Below are 19,392 nucleotides of genomic sequence, written 5' to 3'. Positions count from 1 at the left end.
TGTATATTTTCCCAACTGGAATATGGGTCTTGACAAGTGCAGACCATGTTTTTTACTTCTTTAAATTCTTTTATTTATTTTTATTTTTTGGCATGACTGGAAAATATCTTACCTATTCGAAAACATTGAGCCAAATATAGCTTTATGTAAAAATTAGTTCTGAAATTCAATAAAATGTTGTGCTTTGATTTTAATATTTTAACTCCAATGATATACTGATATCTCAATGCCAACCACTTAAAGTTGACAGTTAGCTCTTATACCCCTCAATTTCCATTTTCACTTTCAACTGATATGCATAAAGCCTCTCATTTGTCTTTATGCGTTATAATTCATTATAGTAATTTATTTGCAAGTGCTTTTTTGTCTGTGTTATGAAAAATAAAAGAATAAGTATTGTAATACCTATGAAATGATTTTTCCCTTTGTCCTTACCTGATGATTTCCAGGCAGCAAGTTTGGCTTTGTGCTTGGTTTTGGGTCACTATTCAAAAAATTGCTATAGCTATGAAAATATTAAAGAAATAATGAAAATATTTGTTTTAATCTCTAATACAAAAATATATTTTAGTGCATATAAATAATAAATGGTTCAATAATTTAATTTTGTAAGTAGGTAAACAAGCACTAAATAATGCTATATTTAAACAGACTTTAAATTGGCCCCTGAGATCCTCTGTCTTATAATAAATCATAATCATGTTATTAGGTACAAAGGAAATTATTTGCATTATATTAATTTTAGATAATACTTTTTCTAGATAGAGATCATGGATCTTGATGCTGTTCTAAGACAAAAATTTATAAATTTCATCTTAGATTCTTGAAAACAATTGTATTTGTCCTCATTCTTATAGTATTTATGCCTCCTCATTGTGAAGAAACAAAAAATAGGGATACTATTATGCAGTTGGCAATAGAATGTCAGTAGTAGATCTTAATGCTCATCTGTAAATATGATTTCGCTCTATGCTGGAATAGAATTACATGGTTAATAAGCATTGTTGAATGAATATAGGACTATTTAAAATTATTTTGATAAATAATTTAGGGATGAAATTAAACCTTTTAAATGCCAATAAACATTTTATGGCTCTCAACTTGAAATTTAGTGAAGTGCTAAGGACCCCAATCTTAAAGCCTAAAATTTTGTTCTGTAAAGCATCAAGGCGATTTCTACCTTGGTACCTGCCCAGGCTCCTTGGTAGTAAGATTTGGTAGGCTCTGCTGATGTTTGTGACAGTGGGGGAAAAATCTTGAACAGGAAGGAGCACTACAAATAAAGGAACAAGAAAAAAAAATTCTTTTAAAAAAGAAACTTTATTTTTCATCAAAATTAATTCCCTGCTATGACATTAATCAAATAGCATTAAGTTTCCTTGTTAACAAACACCACAGACACAGATAAATAATAAAACTTAATCTAAACAAAATGCTAATTGATATTTCTTTTGTATATGGAACTGAATATTTCTTTAAACCATTTCAATAAAATTTCCATAAGAAAAGATCAGATCTTTAGGTACTCAAGATATTTCATATTACTCTGCTATTTTTATTCAGGAAAAAAAAAAAACAACTATGAGTATCGTAGATGACTTTGGGTTACCTGGGGAGAAGTTTCTAGTTGAACAAATACTGTGTGGTAGCATTTTATGATTCCTACATGCTCCTCTCAGCAATAGCACATCAGACATCCCTTTCCATGGCATATAATTTCAGATCAGAAATTGATTATAGAGAAGAGCGGGATATGGGTTCAGCACAGACTTTTAAACACACTTATTATACTTTCTTAGTTTACTATATTTTTCAGATAAATGTTTTTTGTTTGTTTTGTTTTTTAGCTTGAACCATTTGATTGATTGCTTAGGGACAGAGCATTAACTTTATAACCAGAAGATTGTGGTTAACATTCTGTTATCCAAACCTAAAAAGCAATGCTGTTATCTATCACTCAGTTTTGTTGTGATTATCAGCAAGGATAACACCAGTAAAGCATAAAAGTAATAAATGATCAATGGATTTTTCCTAATCTCTTTCTCCCCCTCCATCGTGGCCTTTTCAAGGCATTCTTGATGGACTTTATGAACAATGAATGAATTCAAATAGAAGCAGTAATTCAAATCTTACTCTTTGAAGAGGCACCATGCAATAGCATAGAGACACATCACAAAAAGAACTCCTGTTAGAGTTAACACTGCAGAGATCCAGTTTTCAGGGCTCCAATAATATGAAATCTTTATTAAGACAGAAGTTGTAATCTGATAAATAGAACAAATATTTGTTAAATATTAATAGCAGTGCTGTTGACAAAATTATGAACAGTTTAGGCTAAATAGAGTGTTTTGCACATTTGACTTTGCTTCTTTTTATATTATTTAAATCAGATTGTCTGATTCTTATCTGAAACATTAAAAAAACACAGATACAGAAAATTACAAGGCATAATAAATGAACCCCTCTTTCTGCCACCAAAAATAAATGTCTTTCTTTAGAAGCAAATGTCTTTGTTCATAATATTGCTTCTGGCCAGAATCGCCTTTCCTCTCATGAAGAACTCCCGGTGAACACTTGTCCACTTATGGTGCTTTTGCAAGAGTCCTGACTTCTTGGTAGAAATTACCATGTCTCCTTGTTCATATTTCTACTGTAATATCTAGTACAATCTACCTCAAGTATTTCCTTTAATTCTGATTCTTCTATTGGGGAAAAACTTCTGTTAAACAAAGACCATTAGTTGCTCATCTATAGAGATATGGATTCTTTGTAGTTCTTGCCACAGAGAAGATGTCAATGAGTGTTGGCTAAATGACAGACTGAATGAATCGGCAAGTTGTTTATAGGACAAAGCATTATTTTGAAAATGGGTTGTTGCCCTTTGAGTTCCTTATTATGAAAGCACAAAAGGTGTTTTTTTTTCCTCAGATAAATTCTCATCTAAAATTACCATTTAAAAAGCAAGTAATATAATTTAATGTAGTTCAATTTCTTTGACTAAGTAACATTGTATTCCAGCAGATGGCAGCATAGGATAGAATACATCTTGTGAACATGAACTCATTAGGTGTACCATTTCATAAGGCCACATAAGACATGGAGCTAGTTTCACGGAAATGAAAAAGGTAGGAAATAAACCTTTGCAAATAAAGATCAATCAATAGAGGTGGTAGCAGAAATAGTACTCCTTATATAATTCAGTGATGGGAATCCTGATTAGTTTGTTGAATATTGGTAGTTGTTGAGATTAAGTATTATATGACTAAGCATTCTATTTTACGCTACAGCAACCTGGGCATGTCTGGGCATAGAAAGATCAGGACATCCATATTTCTGCAGTGTCAGTTGAAATACTGCAGCCTTGTTTTCTTAAATAAATAATAAACTTTATTTCCAAATGATAAACAGACCAAAAGGATAACAATGTGGTCATATCATTTAATCATCTTTATCTAATGTCATTCACTTCATTAAAATAATATATCTCCACCAAATACTTTTGGCAAGAAAGCCACTACTCATTAAAAAAAAAAAAAAAAAGACTCCAGGCGTAACCCTATTAAGTTAACTAGCAAACTTCCTTTTTCTTTCTTTCCTTCTTTTCCTTTTTCTTTCTTTCTCTCAACAAATATTTATTAAACACCTGCTATATCCCAAGAAGTATACATAAAAATAACTTTATAAAGGAAATTTAAGCCAAAACCGGTTTGGCTCAGTGGATAGAGCGTCGGCCTGCGGACTGAAGGGTCCCAGGTTCGATTCCGGTCAAGGGCATGTACCTTGGTTGCAGGCACATCCCCAGTAGGGGGTGTGCAAGAGGCAGCTGATCGATGTTTCTCTCTCATCGATGTTTCTAACTCTCTATCCCTCTCTCTTCCTCTCTGTAAAAAATCAATAAAATATAAAAAAAAAGGAAATTTAAAACTGAAAAAGGTACGAGTAACATTTATTCAACAGCCACTATGTGCTTTTCAGCTATATTATATCAGTTTCCCCTAATGCAATCCGAAAAGAAAGGTGTTCACTGCTTCCAATTTACAAAGGAGGACTGAGGGCCAGGAGGTTCTTTCCTATGTCACCTCAAGTTCCAAAGTTACTAAGGGGCAGAACTGGTGTTCATGTCCAGATTTGTGTGCTTCTAAAGACCATGTTCTTTCTAATAGACAACGCTACCTGCTGAGAAAATGAGGATAATGTGAGAATTTTCAGGGGGAAAGTTAATTCCTGTATCACATTAGTGTCATTATAATTTTTTTATGAGAATTCAACTGTATAGATCCAATTCAAGGTGTTTAAAAATTGTTTAGAGGTAAGAGGAAAGAATCATCCTTATTTCTTGTACTTGGTTTGCCTGACAAACAAGGTGGATGTCTCAGTTCCTTCATTCTCTTTTTTCCCTCCTTTCTCATGCACACACACCAAAAGTATCTAAAGCTTTTATTTAAAAAAAAAACCACTAGAGGCCCGATGCACAAAATTCATGCAAGCGTAGGCCCTCACAGCCCTGGCTGCCTCGCAGCCCTGCCCACTGGTCATTCTGGAAGGTCATTCCGGAAGGTCGTTCTGCCATCTGGTCTAATTAGCATATTAGCTCTTTATTATATAGGCTAGTGCATCTCTCCTTTTTTTTTAATATTTCAAAATCTAAGACAAGTCAGACTATTACTTTTCTTCAGGAATTATGTTTAAAAAGCAAATTTTTTATACAGGAATGAAATATAATATTCCTGACTTGTATTTAAAGAGCCTGTTTATTACAAGAGCTTTCATGTCTCTTGTTTCATTTGATCCTGGCAACAACCTTTGCTATACACACAGTTATTTTAATCTTTTTAGTAATCCATGTACAGTACACAGAGTAAATATTTAAATATGTATTATTTGCAAGCTTTGGCTCTCTCAAGTACATATTCTTTCAATTGCTGAATCAAAACAATTAAAAAGACAAATTTGGGTATTAGCATTTGATACTCCATAGCTTACTACATTATCATTGGATATTTTAGTTGTTTATAAAATTTTTGGAATCCCCAAAAGATAAAAACCATGAAGGCAAGGACATTCACTCTTGCCTTACTTCTTGCAATACTGACCTAACTGGTCTTCTCTTCTCCATTCTATTCTCCCCTTTGCTGGTATACTTTTGTCCTAAAACTATTAATTTGTACTCCCCAGGGATCTAAATTGCTTTTATATTGTCTAAAACAAAGTCCAAAATCCATGTTATTGATGGTAGACCTGTTTCAATCTATGTAACATCTACCTTTCTGGGCTGGTCTCTGGCTGACCCTCCTCAAAGGTTCTAGACACTTTTGGCTTTAATTCTTTCAAGACCATGTATTCTCATACCTATATTCCTTAATTTCCACTATTTCTAAAGGTCTTTGCTTCTTGTTCTAGCTATCAAAGGCCTATATAAAATTCAAATATCTTCTTGGAACTTCTCATATTCTCCAAGCCAGAATTTTTGACATTGTCTGTACTACCATACATTTACTCTTCCTTTATAGCACTTGTCATAATGATCGATAATTTGACTGATGTAAACTATATGCTTTTTGTTGCTTATAAGTAATTGCATGATATAAACCTTGCCAGTCTCTTCACTTTATTTCACTCTTTTCTCTGACTCACCACATTCATCCTCAACCATTTCTCTACCATTTTGCCAGTCTTCTTGGTTCTACTACTTACTAAGTCTGTGACTTTGGGAAAGTTATTTAAACTCCTGGAATATCAGTTTTCTTCTTTGTACCGTAAAAAAAAAGTAGTTAAAACTTTGATTTTGAATAAATCATTTTTATTTAATTGGTGTGACAATTTAATTTGATAGACTTGTAAATATAAATTTCATGATTAGCAAGGAATTTTTTAACATATGGATGTAATTATCATCTCATAGGAAATTTATGAAAATTTGATGTAATTATTATATCCTAAAATTCCTAGAAATCATTTTAGTTCATGTATATATTATTGTGTAACATATTCTCTCTTTTTTTAATTTATCTTCATTGTTGAAAGTATTATAGTGTCCCCTTTTTCCCCTCCACTCCATTGACCCCTTCCACCCTGTTCTGGCCCCCTCTGCAGGCCTTCATCACACTATTGTCTGTGTCCATGGGTTAAAATATTCTCTTTTTATATTTAAATTTTAATTATGGGTTGAAACCTTTTTTATTGCTTACTGGCTTGCTTAAGCAGAACCCATGAAGATACTTTTATAGTTGAACAGTTGAGCAGTTACTTCTCTCTGGAATGAACATGAGGAGTAATATAATGAATGGCTCAAGATTGACAGGACACTGGACTATGTATGTCATCAGATATTTATCTCACCATTAGGTAAATCACCAGTGAAAACAAAAGAATTTCCCATCTGTTATTTGGTCATGTACTAAGCTTCTTACAGCTGTTTGCAGTTAATTTGGTTTGATTTCTAGCCTTAATTACTAACTTGTTAAATCTTACAGAAAAGACAATAATAACATTCTTCCCTGTCATAAAATCTTTTATCATTGGGTATTAGGGTCACAGCAGTTGTACAAGGTTATAACCCAGCAGAGTACAATTTCTATATTTCTGCTGACTGTCAGAATATTTCAATTAACTCATATTGAGGAAGAATTTTTAAAAGTTTGCCAATAAGAAATTATGATTCAAGTTTATGTAATAGTTGCTTTTCATGTTGTCTCAAATACTTCATCAAGTATAGACCAGATTTTTATAGAAAATAAGTAATTTTAGTAATAAATAATTGAAAATTTAAGTGAAAATACTGATGTTCCTCTTTTACCAAAGATATACTATAAAAATATTATCAACTACATTTAAAAATATTAATATTATAAAGAAAACATGAAAACTTTTGTTTTCCTTAGTGGGAACTGCAAATAAGAAGTAGAGCATAGAGGAGGAAAAATAATTTTCTCTCTATTCTTCTAGATTCTTGTCTGAGAACCCTTCCCTACCCCTCACATACCCCCGCCTCCTAGTAAAAGATTAACAGGAAAACAAACAGAAGTTTAATAATACATATAGCTCTTTGAAATGGTCCAAGCTACCACTTTAAATGCCTTCTCCAGATAAGACAAAAGAAGATGTTGAGGGGTGGAGAGCCAGTTATGATAGGCAATCAGGAAAAACACAATAAATAAGAATAAGGTTGTTATGCAGATTTAGGTCCTTGACTATTCCATAAATTTCTAGAGATTGGGTCATCCTCCTCTTTCTAGTACAGAAAGGGAGGCACCAACATTTCCCTTATAAACATAAATGTCTCTTACAAAAGGGTCATTTTTACTCCAATTTCAGAACTTTGCCTATCTCTGCTGTTTCTTAAAAATAATCAGCTGAAAATAATCCTTAGGTCAAATAGGTATATCTTGTAAGGGCAAATTCTGCTCCACTTCAAGAAGTTTGCAAACCATGTCAGTCATGACGTATGCCTAATGTTTTCAAACAAACTGTTTCTGTGTTTTTAATTGATAAACATTTATAAATTAACTAATATAATGCTACTACTTATTAATCACCTCCTATGTTCTGGGCACTGCACTAGGAGAGGCTTATGAAATACCTTTTAATAATCCCTATTGATACATTAGAAACTGAGGTGTGGATGTGGTAAATAACTCAGCCCAGGCTCTAGGTTACTGAGTGGAAGACCCAGAATTCAAACCTAGATCTGTTTTATTCCCCATGCCACTCTCTTTCTGTTGTGCGTGAAGATTGCCTACTGTCTATATAAAAACAGTTTTGACAGAATCTATGTGAAATTATATCAATAACATTTCTTTCATTTTAAACTTGCATTTGAAAACTTTACTTCCTTTGCATTAGAAGGCCTGGTCACACTATGTGAATGAATGAGTATGGGGAGAATTTAAAAAGGAATGCTGTCAAAATGTTTTCTGGGCATTAAGTTAGTAATTAAATATTAACTTGTTTAACCTTCTGCTATGATATTACTCCTAGAGCTTCTTATTCATCCTCATATCCGAGAGGCTCATTAAACTAGTACATATTATACAAATGAAAATAAGTGCCAAAAGAGAGAAAAATGTGAAAAATTGATTTAAGAATATAAAGTTTAAAGTATAAAGACAGAAATTTAAAGTTATTAAATGCCTAATCATGATTTTATTAGATTGAAAGACAGAACCAATTAGCAAAATGACATTATTAGGAATGCTAAATAAATAATTAAACAAATAAATAAATAAATGCATTTCCTAAGTTTCTTTAATCAATTTGTCTCACTTTTATTACCCATTTATTACTTATGAAGGCATTGTGACCTACTTTATATTTTATAAAATAAATAGATTATTAGTTTCTAGTTTATAAATAACTTCTTGAAATAAATCAACTATACTAAGAAAGTTATATTCTATCTTAAAATGAGGTAGCATTAAATCTGAGGTCCAATTTGGTGGCTGATGGGATGGCAGGCTGCAAGATAGTGTGTGAGTGAGAGAGTGAAAGGAGAGTGCATGGACATGTGTGGAGTGTCTGTATTTGTGAGTGAGGGACAGCTATATTCCACAGGACTGTTGGGGACTGGTGGACCAGGCTCCCCTGGCCAGGCAGCCTCTACTACTGCTGAAATCTCTCCTGGAGCAGCCAGCTCTGGCACAGAGACCGTGTCATCTTGAAGGGGAGAGTGGCTGTGATCAGAAGCCTAGCCTTACCTTCAATCGGAGGGACGTTGGATACCTCCTGAGACTCTATAACCACATCGCCCAGGGACCAGCTGCCTTAGCTGTGAACCCACGAACACCAAGATGCCAGCCTCCCCGGCCACAGGTGCCTAAAAAGTTTGTCCAGGGGGAGACAAAGTGGCGCTGAATATGCGGACGGGCCCTGTGCCTTCTCAGAGAGCAAGTAGAAGGAACAGCTGAATCGAACAACATCCACCTGGAATTGGTGAATTAAACAGATGAACGGAAAGGTCAGAGATTGCCTAGAGAGAGCTCTGCCTCCTCAGATTCAGCTGGGTGTTTGTTGTTTGGGTGTTTGTTGTTTGCATTTTTTGGATTAGCTGTTGGTTTTTTGGTGTTTTCTCCCATATACATATATTTTTCCCCCTTCTTTTTTCTTCTCTTTCTTTTCTCTCTTACATTTTTTCCTTTTCTCAATATCATTTTTGTATTCTTTTTCTCTCTCCTAATTCTCTTTTCTCTGGTGGTCACCTTTATTTGGCGTTATTGGTATTGTGAATACATTTGTGTTTGGTGCCCTGTGTGTTGTGTCTTGTCGAGTTGTATTGTGTGCCTTTAAGTCAATGTAGGAGAGAGAGAGCTACATAACCAGACACCCTGAGAAGAGCAAACATGGGGAGACAAAAAAACAGCACCCATATGAAAGAAAAGGAGGAATTACCAGAAAAGGAAGTAAACAACATGGAGGCAAGCAATATGTTAGAGAAAAAGGTAGGAAAAAATACCCAAGCAGAGCAGCAACTGGAAAAAAACACCTTAAAAAATAGGAGAGCATAAGGGAATCTAGAGATAACACAAAAGAAAATAACATCCACATAAAAGGGGTGCCAGAAGGAGAGGAAACTGAGCAAGAAATAGAAAACCTGTTTGATGAAATAATGACAGAAAACGTCACTGATATTGGGAAGAATAAAAAACTCACACAAGTCCAAGAAACTCATAGAGTGCCAAACAAGATGAACCCAAACAGACCGACACCAAGACACATTATAATTAAATTGGAAAAAACCAACGACAAAGTAAGAATGTTAAAGGCTGCCAGAGACAAACAGAAAGTTACCTACAAGGGATCTCCCATCAGACTATCAACTAATTTCTCAACAGAAACACATCAGGCCAGAAGGGAATGGAATGAAATATACAAAGTCATGCAAAGGAACGGTGTGAATTCAAGAATACTATAACTAGCAAGGCTATCAACCAAAGTTGAGGGTGAAATCAGGAGCTTCACAGACAAAAAAGGACTAAGGGAGTTTATTACCACCAACCCAGCATTGCAAGAAATGCTAAAGGGACTGCTGTAAAAAGAAGAAATAGGAAGGGAAGAAGGAACACAGCCATAAAGAATAAAAATGGCTACAAACAAGTACTTATCAATAATAACTTTAAATGTAAATGGATTAAATGCCCCAATCAAAAGACATAGGGTAGCTGAGTGGATAAGAAAACATGACCCATGTATCTGCTATCTACAGGAGACCCACCTCAGAACAAAGGACTCACACAGACTGATGGTGAAGGGATGGAAAAAGGTTTTTCAGGCAACTGGAAATGAAAAAAAAAAATTGGGGTAGCAATACTTATATCTGACAAATTAGACCTCAAAGTGAAGGCCATAAGAAGAGATAAGGAAGGCTACTTCATAATACTAAAGGGAGCAATCCAACAAGAAGATATAACTCTGGTAAACATATATGCACCCAATACAGAAGCACCCAAATACATAAAAAAAACTTCTGGAGGATATCAAGGGAGAGATTGACAGCAATACAATCATAGTACGGGACTTTAATACCCCACTGACACCACTGGATAAATCCTCTGAACAAAAAATCAGAAAAGAAACATCAATCCTAAATAAATCACTTGATCAGATGGAATTAATTGACATCTTCAGAACATTTCACCCCAAAGCCACAGAATATACATTCTTCTCAAGTACACATGGTTCATTTTCAAAAATAGACCACATATTGGGACATAGGCAAAGTACCCATTAGCAGATGAGTGGATTAAAAAATGTGCTACATCTACACAATGGAATACTATGCTACGGTAAAAAAGAAGGAACTTTTATCATTTGCAACAGCATGGGCAGAACTGAAGAGCATTATCCTAAGCGAAATAAGCCAATCAGAGAAAGATAAATATCACATGATCTCATTCATATGTGGGATATAATCCTATATAATAAAGAGGTAATATGCAAATTAACCCTCACACCCTCACAAGATGGCTGCATACGACCAGACCAGCAGGGGGGTTAGTGAGGGACGACCAAACGACTGACCAGCAGGCTGTGTGGGGCGACCAGGTCGGCAGGGGGGGACAGTTGGGGGTTACCAGGCCAGCAGAGGGGGCAGTTGGGTATTGGGAGCGGTTATAGGGTTAAGCCTCGGATTGACCTGCTGGCAAAGTCGCAAACAAGTCCCAGCTTGGAGGGCACAGTCCTCTAAGCATAATTAAGCTTGATCTTGTAACTGCTCCCTAGATCTTTCCTGGGTAGCTAGTGGGCTGTGGGAGGGGCAGCAAGTGCTGCCAAAACAAGTGAAACTTACAACAACATTGTAGATTACCTTGTTGGTCCCTGATTATAAATAAAGCCTCAGCTTTGCAGACTGGATCTGTCTGTGGCCTCATCAAGGCACAGAAGATCCACCTAGACCCAGCTTTTTCTCGTTGTCTATCATTTCTCCATCCTTTGTCGCCCCCGCTCAGACTCCCCGAACCCTTGGCTGTGCTGGCGCAGCACAGTTGGGGGCAACCTGGCTGGCAGGGAGGGTCAGGTGTGACCAGGTCGGCAGAGGGGGGCAGTTGGGGGCAACCAGGCCAGCAGGGGAGCCAGTTAGGGGCGATCAGGCTGGCACACAGGGGCAGTGAGGGGCAATCAGGCCAGCATGGGGGGGGCAGTTAGGGGTGACCAGGAAGACAGGCAGGTGAGCAATTAGGAGCCAGTGGTCCAGCATTCTGAGAGGGTTGTCTGACTCCTGGAGATCAGGCCTAAACCGGCAGTTGGATATCCCCCGAGGGGTCCCAGATTGGAGAGGGTGCAGGCTGGCCTGAGTGGACCCCCCCTCGGTGCACCAGGCCTCTAGTGATCAACATAATTTGATAAACAAGAATAGATCCAGAGACAAATGGCAGGGGAGGAGGGTTAGAGAGCAACCAAAGGACTTATATGCATGCATATTAGCATAACCAATGGACACAGACACTGGGGCAGTGGGGACTTGTCTGGAGTGGGAATTCTGGGTGGGGGGGGGGTCAAGCGGGGAAAAAGGAGACATATGTAAAACTTTAGACAATAAATAAATAATAAATAAATAATCTAATGGCAATGTACTTAAAAGTGCAGATATGTGAAATATCATGTGGCAAAAAATTGATAAACAACATCATGAAGCTGAGTATTGTTTTATGCTTGTTCTTTTGACAAGCCTTTTCTTAAAAGTTTGATTTACAGTTCTTGTATAAGGAAACTCATATGTATCAGACAATTATATATATTTTAAACTGCAATACATCCCACAACTTTGAGTAATTCCATGTAGGAATTTCAACATACATGACCAAACAGAATCTTGTCTATTTACTAAGGGGAGGGGAGTGTTTATTTATGAGTTTTATTTCCTAAAGCATATAGCCACCAGTCAAGAGACTAATATAAATAATTTTATTTTATATGCATAACCCATGGACACAGACAATAGGGTGGTGGAGGCCTGGAGTGGGGGCAGGCTATAAGGGTTCAATGGGAGAAAAAAGGGGACATATGTAATACTTTCAACAATAAAGATTTTTTAAAATAATTTTCTTTTTAATTACGAAAGATACTATTTTCTTTAAAAATAAACCCTAGCTCTTCTGTTGAGTAGCTCAGGAAGACTCAGAATACAGAATAGCCTAATTTGCTTAAGAAGTATTAGGCAGAGTTATGCCATGCTGGATTTTCTTACCTTTACTATGCCTTTTTAAATATAGTCGACCTTTGTACAACATGGGAGTTAGGGGTACTGACCCCTACCCTGTGCAGTTGAAAATCCATGTATAACCTTTGCCTTCCCCAAAACTTACCTACAAATACCCTACTGTTGACTAGAAGCCTTACCAATAACACAAATAGTAGATCAGTAAATATTTTGTATGTTACATGTATATATACCGTATTATAGTAAAATAAGCTAGAGAAAAGAAAATGTTATTAAGAAAGTCATAAGGAAGAGAAAATACTTTGGTTGTATTTATTTGAGTATCCATTTATCAGTGGACCTGCACAGTTCAAACCTGAACTACAGGGTCAACTGTAGTTCTTTCCATAAGCCTTTTGTTACTCTTTACTCTGTGTCTGCTTTCTTTTGGGAGTTAGATCAAGAAAAGATCAAGAAATTAATGAACTTAAAATATGAGTCTCACTATTTATTCACAGAGCTAGTTTCCTTCTAGGGTATATAAACATAACACATAAAATACATGGAAATAAATGCCCAAATAATTGTATACACTGAGTGGCCAGATTATTATGATCTCTGAACGCATAATACTCTGGCCACTCAGTGTGTGTGTGTGTGTGTGTGTGTGTGTATACTAGAAGCCCGGTGCACAAAATTTGTGCACGGAGGGGGGTTGTCCCTCAGCCCAGCCTGTACCCTCTCCAATCTGGGATCCCTGGACATCCCTGGACTGCAGTCGGACATCCCTCTCACAATCCAGGACTGCTGGCTCCCAACTGCTTGCCTGCCTGCCTTCCTGATTGCCCCTAACTGCTTCTGCCTGCCAGCCTGATCATCCCCTAACCACTCTGCTGCCAGCCTGGTTGATGCTTAACTGCTCCCCTGCCAGCCTGTTTGCCCCCAACTTCCCTCCTCTGCCGGCCTGGTCACCCCTAACTGCCCTCTCCTGCAGGGTTGATCACCTCCAACTGCCCTCCCTTGCAAGCCTGGTCCCTCTCAACTGCCCTCCCTTGCAGGGCGGGTGCCTCCCAACTGCCCTCTCCTGCTGGCCATCTTGTGGTGGCCATCTTGTGTCCACATGGTGGCAGGATCTTTGACCACATGGGGGCAGCCATCTTGTGTGTTGGAGTGATAGTCAATCTGCATATTACTCTTTTATTAGATAGGATAGAGGCCTGGTGCAGGAGTGGGGGCCAGCTGGTTTGCCCTGAAGGGTGTCCCAGATCAGGGTGGGGGTTCCCTTGGGGCATGGGGCAGCCTGATCGAGGGGCCTGTGGTGGTTTGCAGGCCAGCCATGCCCCCTGGCAACCCAAGCGGAGGCCCTGGTATCTGGAATTTATTTTCCTTCTACAATTGAAACTTTGTAGCCTGGAGTGGAGCCAAGCCTAGGGCTCCCTCTGTGGCCGGTAGCCATTTCTGTTGGGGTTATAATTGAAACTTTGTTGCCTTAAGCGGGTGGGCCCGGCCAGGGTATGCGGAAAGCTTTGCTTCCCCTGTTGCCGGTGGCAACCCTGGCTTGCTCTCTCAAGCTCCGTTCTGCCGCCATTTTTGTTTGAATTTGTTTACCTTCTATAATTGAAACTTTGTAGCTTGAGTGGAGGCTTAGGCCTGCAACGGCTCGCAGAAAGCTTGGCTTGCTCTGTTACCTGGGAAACCTTGCTCTCTGTGGCTGTAGCCATCTTGGTTGGGTTAATATGTATACTTGCTCTGATTGGCTGATGGGCGTGGCTTGTGGGCGTGGCTTGTGGATGTGTCGATGGTACGGTCAATTTGCATATTACCTTTTTATTAGGTAAGATATATATATATATATATATATATATATATATATATATATATATAGATATATAGATATACACACACTAGAGGCCTGGTGCACGAAATTCGTGCATAGGTAGGGTCCCTAGGCCTGGCCGGCAATCAGGGCTGATCAGGGCCTTCTGGCTGCTGGCTGGGGCCTTCCTTCATTCCACACTGCCTCCTGGTGGTCAGCACACATCATAGTGAGGGATCAAACTCCCGGTCTCCTGAGGGGACAATTTGCCTATTAGGCTTTTATATATATAGATTAGAAGCTTTCTGGTCAAACTCCTGGTTGAGGGGACAATTTGCATATTAGCCTTTTATTATATAGGATATACACTGAGTGGCCAGATTATTATGCATTCAGAGATCATAATAATCTGGCCACTCAGTGTATATGTAGAGTCATGTCAAGAGAAAGTGCAGTGGCTTTCATGGATACTCTGACCTATTAAAATGTGTGGCTACAGTGCTATATTATTCTTTGAAATGAGGGGTGAGAAAGTAAAGTAAATGCTCTTCCATTTTTTTGGTGGCTAAACTTTTGCTTATCATATATAAGTTTTTGCTAATCTCTCTTAAATCTATTTTTCATCCACTTGAAATTTGTTCTACCTTTCCAAGTCTGTTAAAGAATAAGGTGGGTAGGTTCAGTAGTGTGCTGGTGAACTAACTCTAAAAAGCAAAAAATAAAAATAAATAAAAAATCCTGTAGCATTTACCAATTTTCATAGTATTAATATTTCCACCATGATTGAATTCAAACTACTACAGGCTTAACAACCAGCCTACAAAACATCTGAATATTTAACATAGACTTTCCTTAGCTTAAATTATCCAGCTCCAGCAAACCACTGTTCTAAATGTTCAGCTGAACACAAAGTTCCATGAACATATGATTGCAAATTATCTTGTGACATACATGCTAGTAAATGCTTGCCCTTTGATGAGTCAAATTCAGCCTTGGGAAAGTAATATGCCTCTGCAATGAGCATAACAGTGTAGAAAATATGGTTAAAAAGACATAACCCCTTGTCTCTCAGCATATGTTTCTAAGCAGCCATGGGATCCTTAAGATTAGTCTCTGAAGTTGAGATTAAGTAAGTGAAAGACACTAAACAATTCAAATTTTGTCATTCTATACATCTAATGCCTCATTTCCATTTTTCATTGATGGATGAAAAACCTTTTAATTGTACTAATATGCATAATCAAACATGGATGGGTGACCAGGATGAATCAATGGAAAGATTAGACAGTTATTTATAGCGACTTTCTCCTTTGTACTCTTTTATCTATGTACTGTTTATGTTGAAATCAGAGTAAAAACACAGTTATAAATTAGTATGATTTAAGGTTTCTATTATCTTCTATATTTTGAAAATGGATATTAATTCTGAGGCTTTTATTATGGACTCAATTTGCTGAATGCAGATAGTTTCAGGAATTTTGATTCATAATTCTTTAGGGATTTTATTTGCAGGAAATGGTGTCTAGCCAGTTACCTCATTGTCTCTTTAGCCAATCTTCACTTAAACTGGAGGAGTTCAGTTCAGTTCATGAAACATGACCATTTCTTCTCTACCTGCCCTGAGAGGGATCTCTGAATAGGCAGGTAGGGGTTCAGAGACAAAGGTTAATTTGGAGACAATTTATAACCATTCTGTTTATTTTAGTCTAGGGCTGATTTATTATTAGCTTCTTTGATTAAGTCATTCTACATTAAAGATAAAGAATTTTTTTTCTATTGTCCTTTCTAAGCCTCAAGGTATTAGTTTACCTATGGTAATATATATAAAAGCATGCCAAGTGTTAACGTATTTAAGAAATATATTATGTAAAATATTCTCTATAGTTATTTTTGTGGCTTCTATTACTTTGTTTACTTCATAATAAAAATATACTTTGCTCATGAAAATATTTTTTACTAATTCAGAAGGTAATAAACCTTCGCTTTTAGTCAGGATTTCTTAACCTAGGATCAGGGATGGATTTTACAAGCCTCTTATGTTGAATATAAAAGTGTATGCACATATACATGTGTACATTGTTCTGGAGAGAGAGAGAGACCATAACTTTCATCAGATTCTGCAACAGTTCATAAATCCCTCCTCCCCCAATTAAGAACTATCACATACCTTTTATATTACATATGGCATTGGTTCTTTTACTTATCAAGTACCATATTTGGCATTGTAAAGTATGCACAGGTCTTTATTGAATGCCTTCACTAGAATACAATTTATGGGATGCCCTATATATTTTTTTCAATGTGAAAAAAAATCTACATTTATAGTAAATTTCATGCTGATGATGTCTCCCGTAATATTTATTATATGATTGAGTTTATTTGTAATAACTGAGTATTTTATCCACAGGCCATATTTTTTATAACTCATAGACACACATTGTGAGTAATCTGGCTTTAAAAATGTTCTGTGCTGTAATGGGTTTTTAAGTTATATTTAGAAGCAGAAAAATCCTGGCAATAGATTCTAACCACTTAAAAATATTTTTAAGTTTTTATATCTCATTCAATATTCTAAATGAAAAGATCTGCCTAATAATAATAATAAAACCTACAATCTAATAATAATGGCTAATCCTAAAATAAATTAAGTTCCTCACAATATATTGTAATACACAAATTTTAAACATAATAAATAGTGAATTTTATGTTTGCATAAATTTCAAATCTAGCACTTCATCTCCACATAATCTACCACTGCCTTATTTTAGGGTGCCTAATTCTCTTTTCTGAATTAAATGATTGTTAGAAATAATTCCAAGCCCCAGAGACAATATGAATTTCCTTCTGCCAGGCACTTGGGAACGTTACCAGTCCTATATAATTTTAGTCCAACTTATTGTTATCTTTGCACCCAGAATATTCAAATTGTACTATGATGATTTTGTATAGCTAGTGTAATACTTCTTGACTGTGAAGTCAAGCAATGGGAGAAATTTTCTATAACTTATTTAACAAATAGCTATTTTAATTGAGATATATTTCATTGTGTTAGCTTGGTTATTTGAAGAACATCATAACAATGTTAGTGAGGGCCTGGATATGAATACCTACTTGACTGTTTAAACACCACCTATTTGAAATCAAACAGCATATTCCACATAATACAGTCCTATCACATCATTGATTTTCCCTTTATTCCCATATTCACAGTTTATAAGGCATCGTGAGTTGTTCTTTTATGCTGCAAAATTGTTACAATTTCCTATCTTCAGTAATCATCCAAAATCTCATCTTTACATTCAAGATGTTCCATGCACACATATTTTACATATCTACCACGAGCTTCATTTTTCCTGACACAAATCTAGCCTCCAGCTTCACTGTCTTCTCAGCATTTCACAGAATATGTTATACTCTTCCCAGGGGTAATTCTATGCCTTCTTTCTGCAAAGCTTGACTTCTCTTTACATAAAAATATCTGTGTTTAAAGAACTACATTATTATTTTGCTCCTCTATTTACAGAGAACTTACTGCCTGTCTCAACACAAATTTACCTTATTTTAAACCTCAAGGTGAAATAACAGATGCACTATCATTTGGCACTATCTAATATTTTTTTAAAATTGTTTTAAGTATATATCCTGTCTTCCAGTGAGACTGTAAGTTTTTTCAGGGAAACAAGCTTGTCCAATATTTTTGTAAGCCTTAGATGGTGCTATGTGCATAACAAAACCTACATGAGTATTCAGTTAAATGAAGAAGTACACTATGAAGAGAACTAACCTAATAACTAGAAATCTAAGTTAAATACTAACAAAAGAGTCTCTAAAAATGATTAACAATGATATATTTACCTTGACTTAAAATTAATGACTAACAGCTACAATATGTTCTCCTTATTCTGATGATGGAAATTCTAATGTATTAAACCAACTGTTTCACTCATCTCTTTCATTGCCAAAATATAAGGATAACTCCTGTGAGAGTTCCCAAATACCTTCTATGTTTATGACTAATTCAAACTACTTTAGAATTATATTTCATCACTAAGTACTTACTGTAGTTGTAGTTGTTTCAGTGGAAGAAGTTGGCTGTGTTGTGGTCCAGGGAAACACATGAACTATGACTGTTGTAGTGGCTGACAGCTGACTAGCTTTATTCCCACCTAATTCATCAGTAACTTCAATAAGTAGCTGGAGAGTCAGAGGGTCCTGAAGCCCTTGAAATGCATCATACTGGGAATTTTGAGTGATGGTCAGAGAAGGAGGATCAACGCCTAGTCTCCAAAGTGTGAATTGATTGTTTGTATTTCCTGAGAATGATGAGGTAATAAAATAGAAATAAAACAACATCATATATTGTTATTTCTATTGTCTTAAATTCTTATTTAAAAATAAGTTTTATAATATGTTTTTTACCTTTATAAAATATCCCACATGGTTATTTTTTAAATAGCATAGAAGTGACTTATTTGAAATCATGTCTTACCTCTTACAATTGAATAGCTCAGCTGTTCCTGTGGAGAATCTTTGTCTGAACAGTTGAGCTGAATAAAAGGAATCCTGAGGCTGGAATAAATCCGAGTTTCCAAATGTGGTGGATTGCATACAGGAGGCTCATCATTCATATTCTATAACACAAGAATAGTAGCTAGTTTAGATTCTGTCTTTAAAATATTACCCCATCTATTCAGTTATTTGTTTAAATTTTATCACTCATTGTTTTCACCTTCACAATATTGTTCAAACATACTTTTATAATGCATGTTAATTATTTTCCATTTAAAGGTTATATTTTAGTGTTTCATCATATCAACTTTGTTGTTTGGGGTTATCCAGGAATATAGTTCATGTTCCATTGTTAATTTTATGGATGTGGAATTAATTTTTAACAAATGTTTATTTCCTACATAATATTGCTGAGACACGTATGCAGACAATCATG

The 19,392-nt window shown here is 36.1% G+C and overlaps 1 protein-coding gene across 1 annotated transcript in view; it reads right to left on the bottom strand.

Moving 5' to 3' along the window:
* Window positions 1-2,129: 2,129 nt before the first annotated feature.
* Window positions 2,130-19,392, bottom strand: part of LOC307107858 (cadherin-related family member 4-like) — a gene marked incomplete at both ends in the record, with an annotated part of 92,522 nt that continues 75,259 nt past the window's right edge. The window contains 3 exons of the mRNA XM_079785369.1: window positions 2,130-2,264; window positions 18,507-18,760; window positions 18,937-19,078. Of these exons, the coding sequence (XP_079641495.1) occupies window positions 2,130-2,264; window positions 18,507-18,760; window positions 18,937-19,078 (531 nt within the window). The remainder of the gene's footprint in view (window positions 2,265-18,506; window positions 18,761-18,936; window positions 19,079-19,392) is intronic.

The sequence above is a fragment of the Cnephaeus nilssonii genome (genome assembly GCF_951640355.1).
Source record: "Cnephaeus nilssonii genome assembly, chromosome: 12".
Lineage (NCBI taxonomy): Eukaryota > Metazoa > Chordata > Mammalia > Chiroptera > Vespertilionidae > Cnephaeus > Cnephaeus nilssonii.
This window is presented reverse-complemented; position numbering and strand designations above follow the sequence as displayed.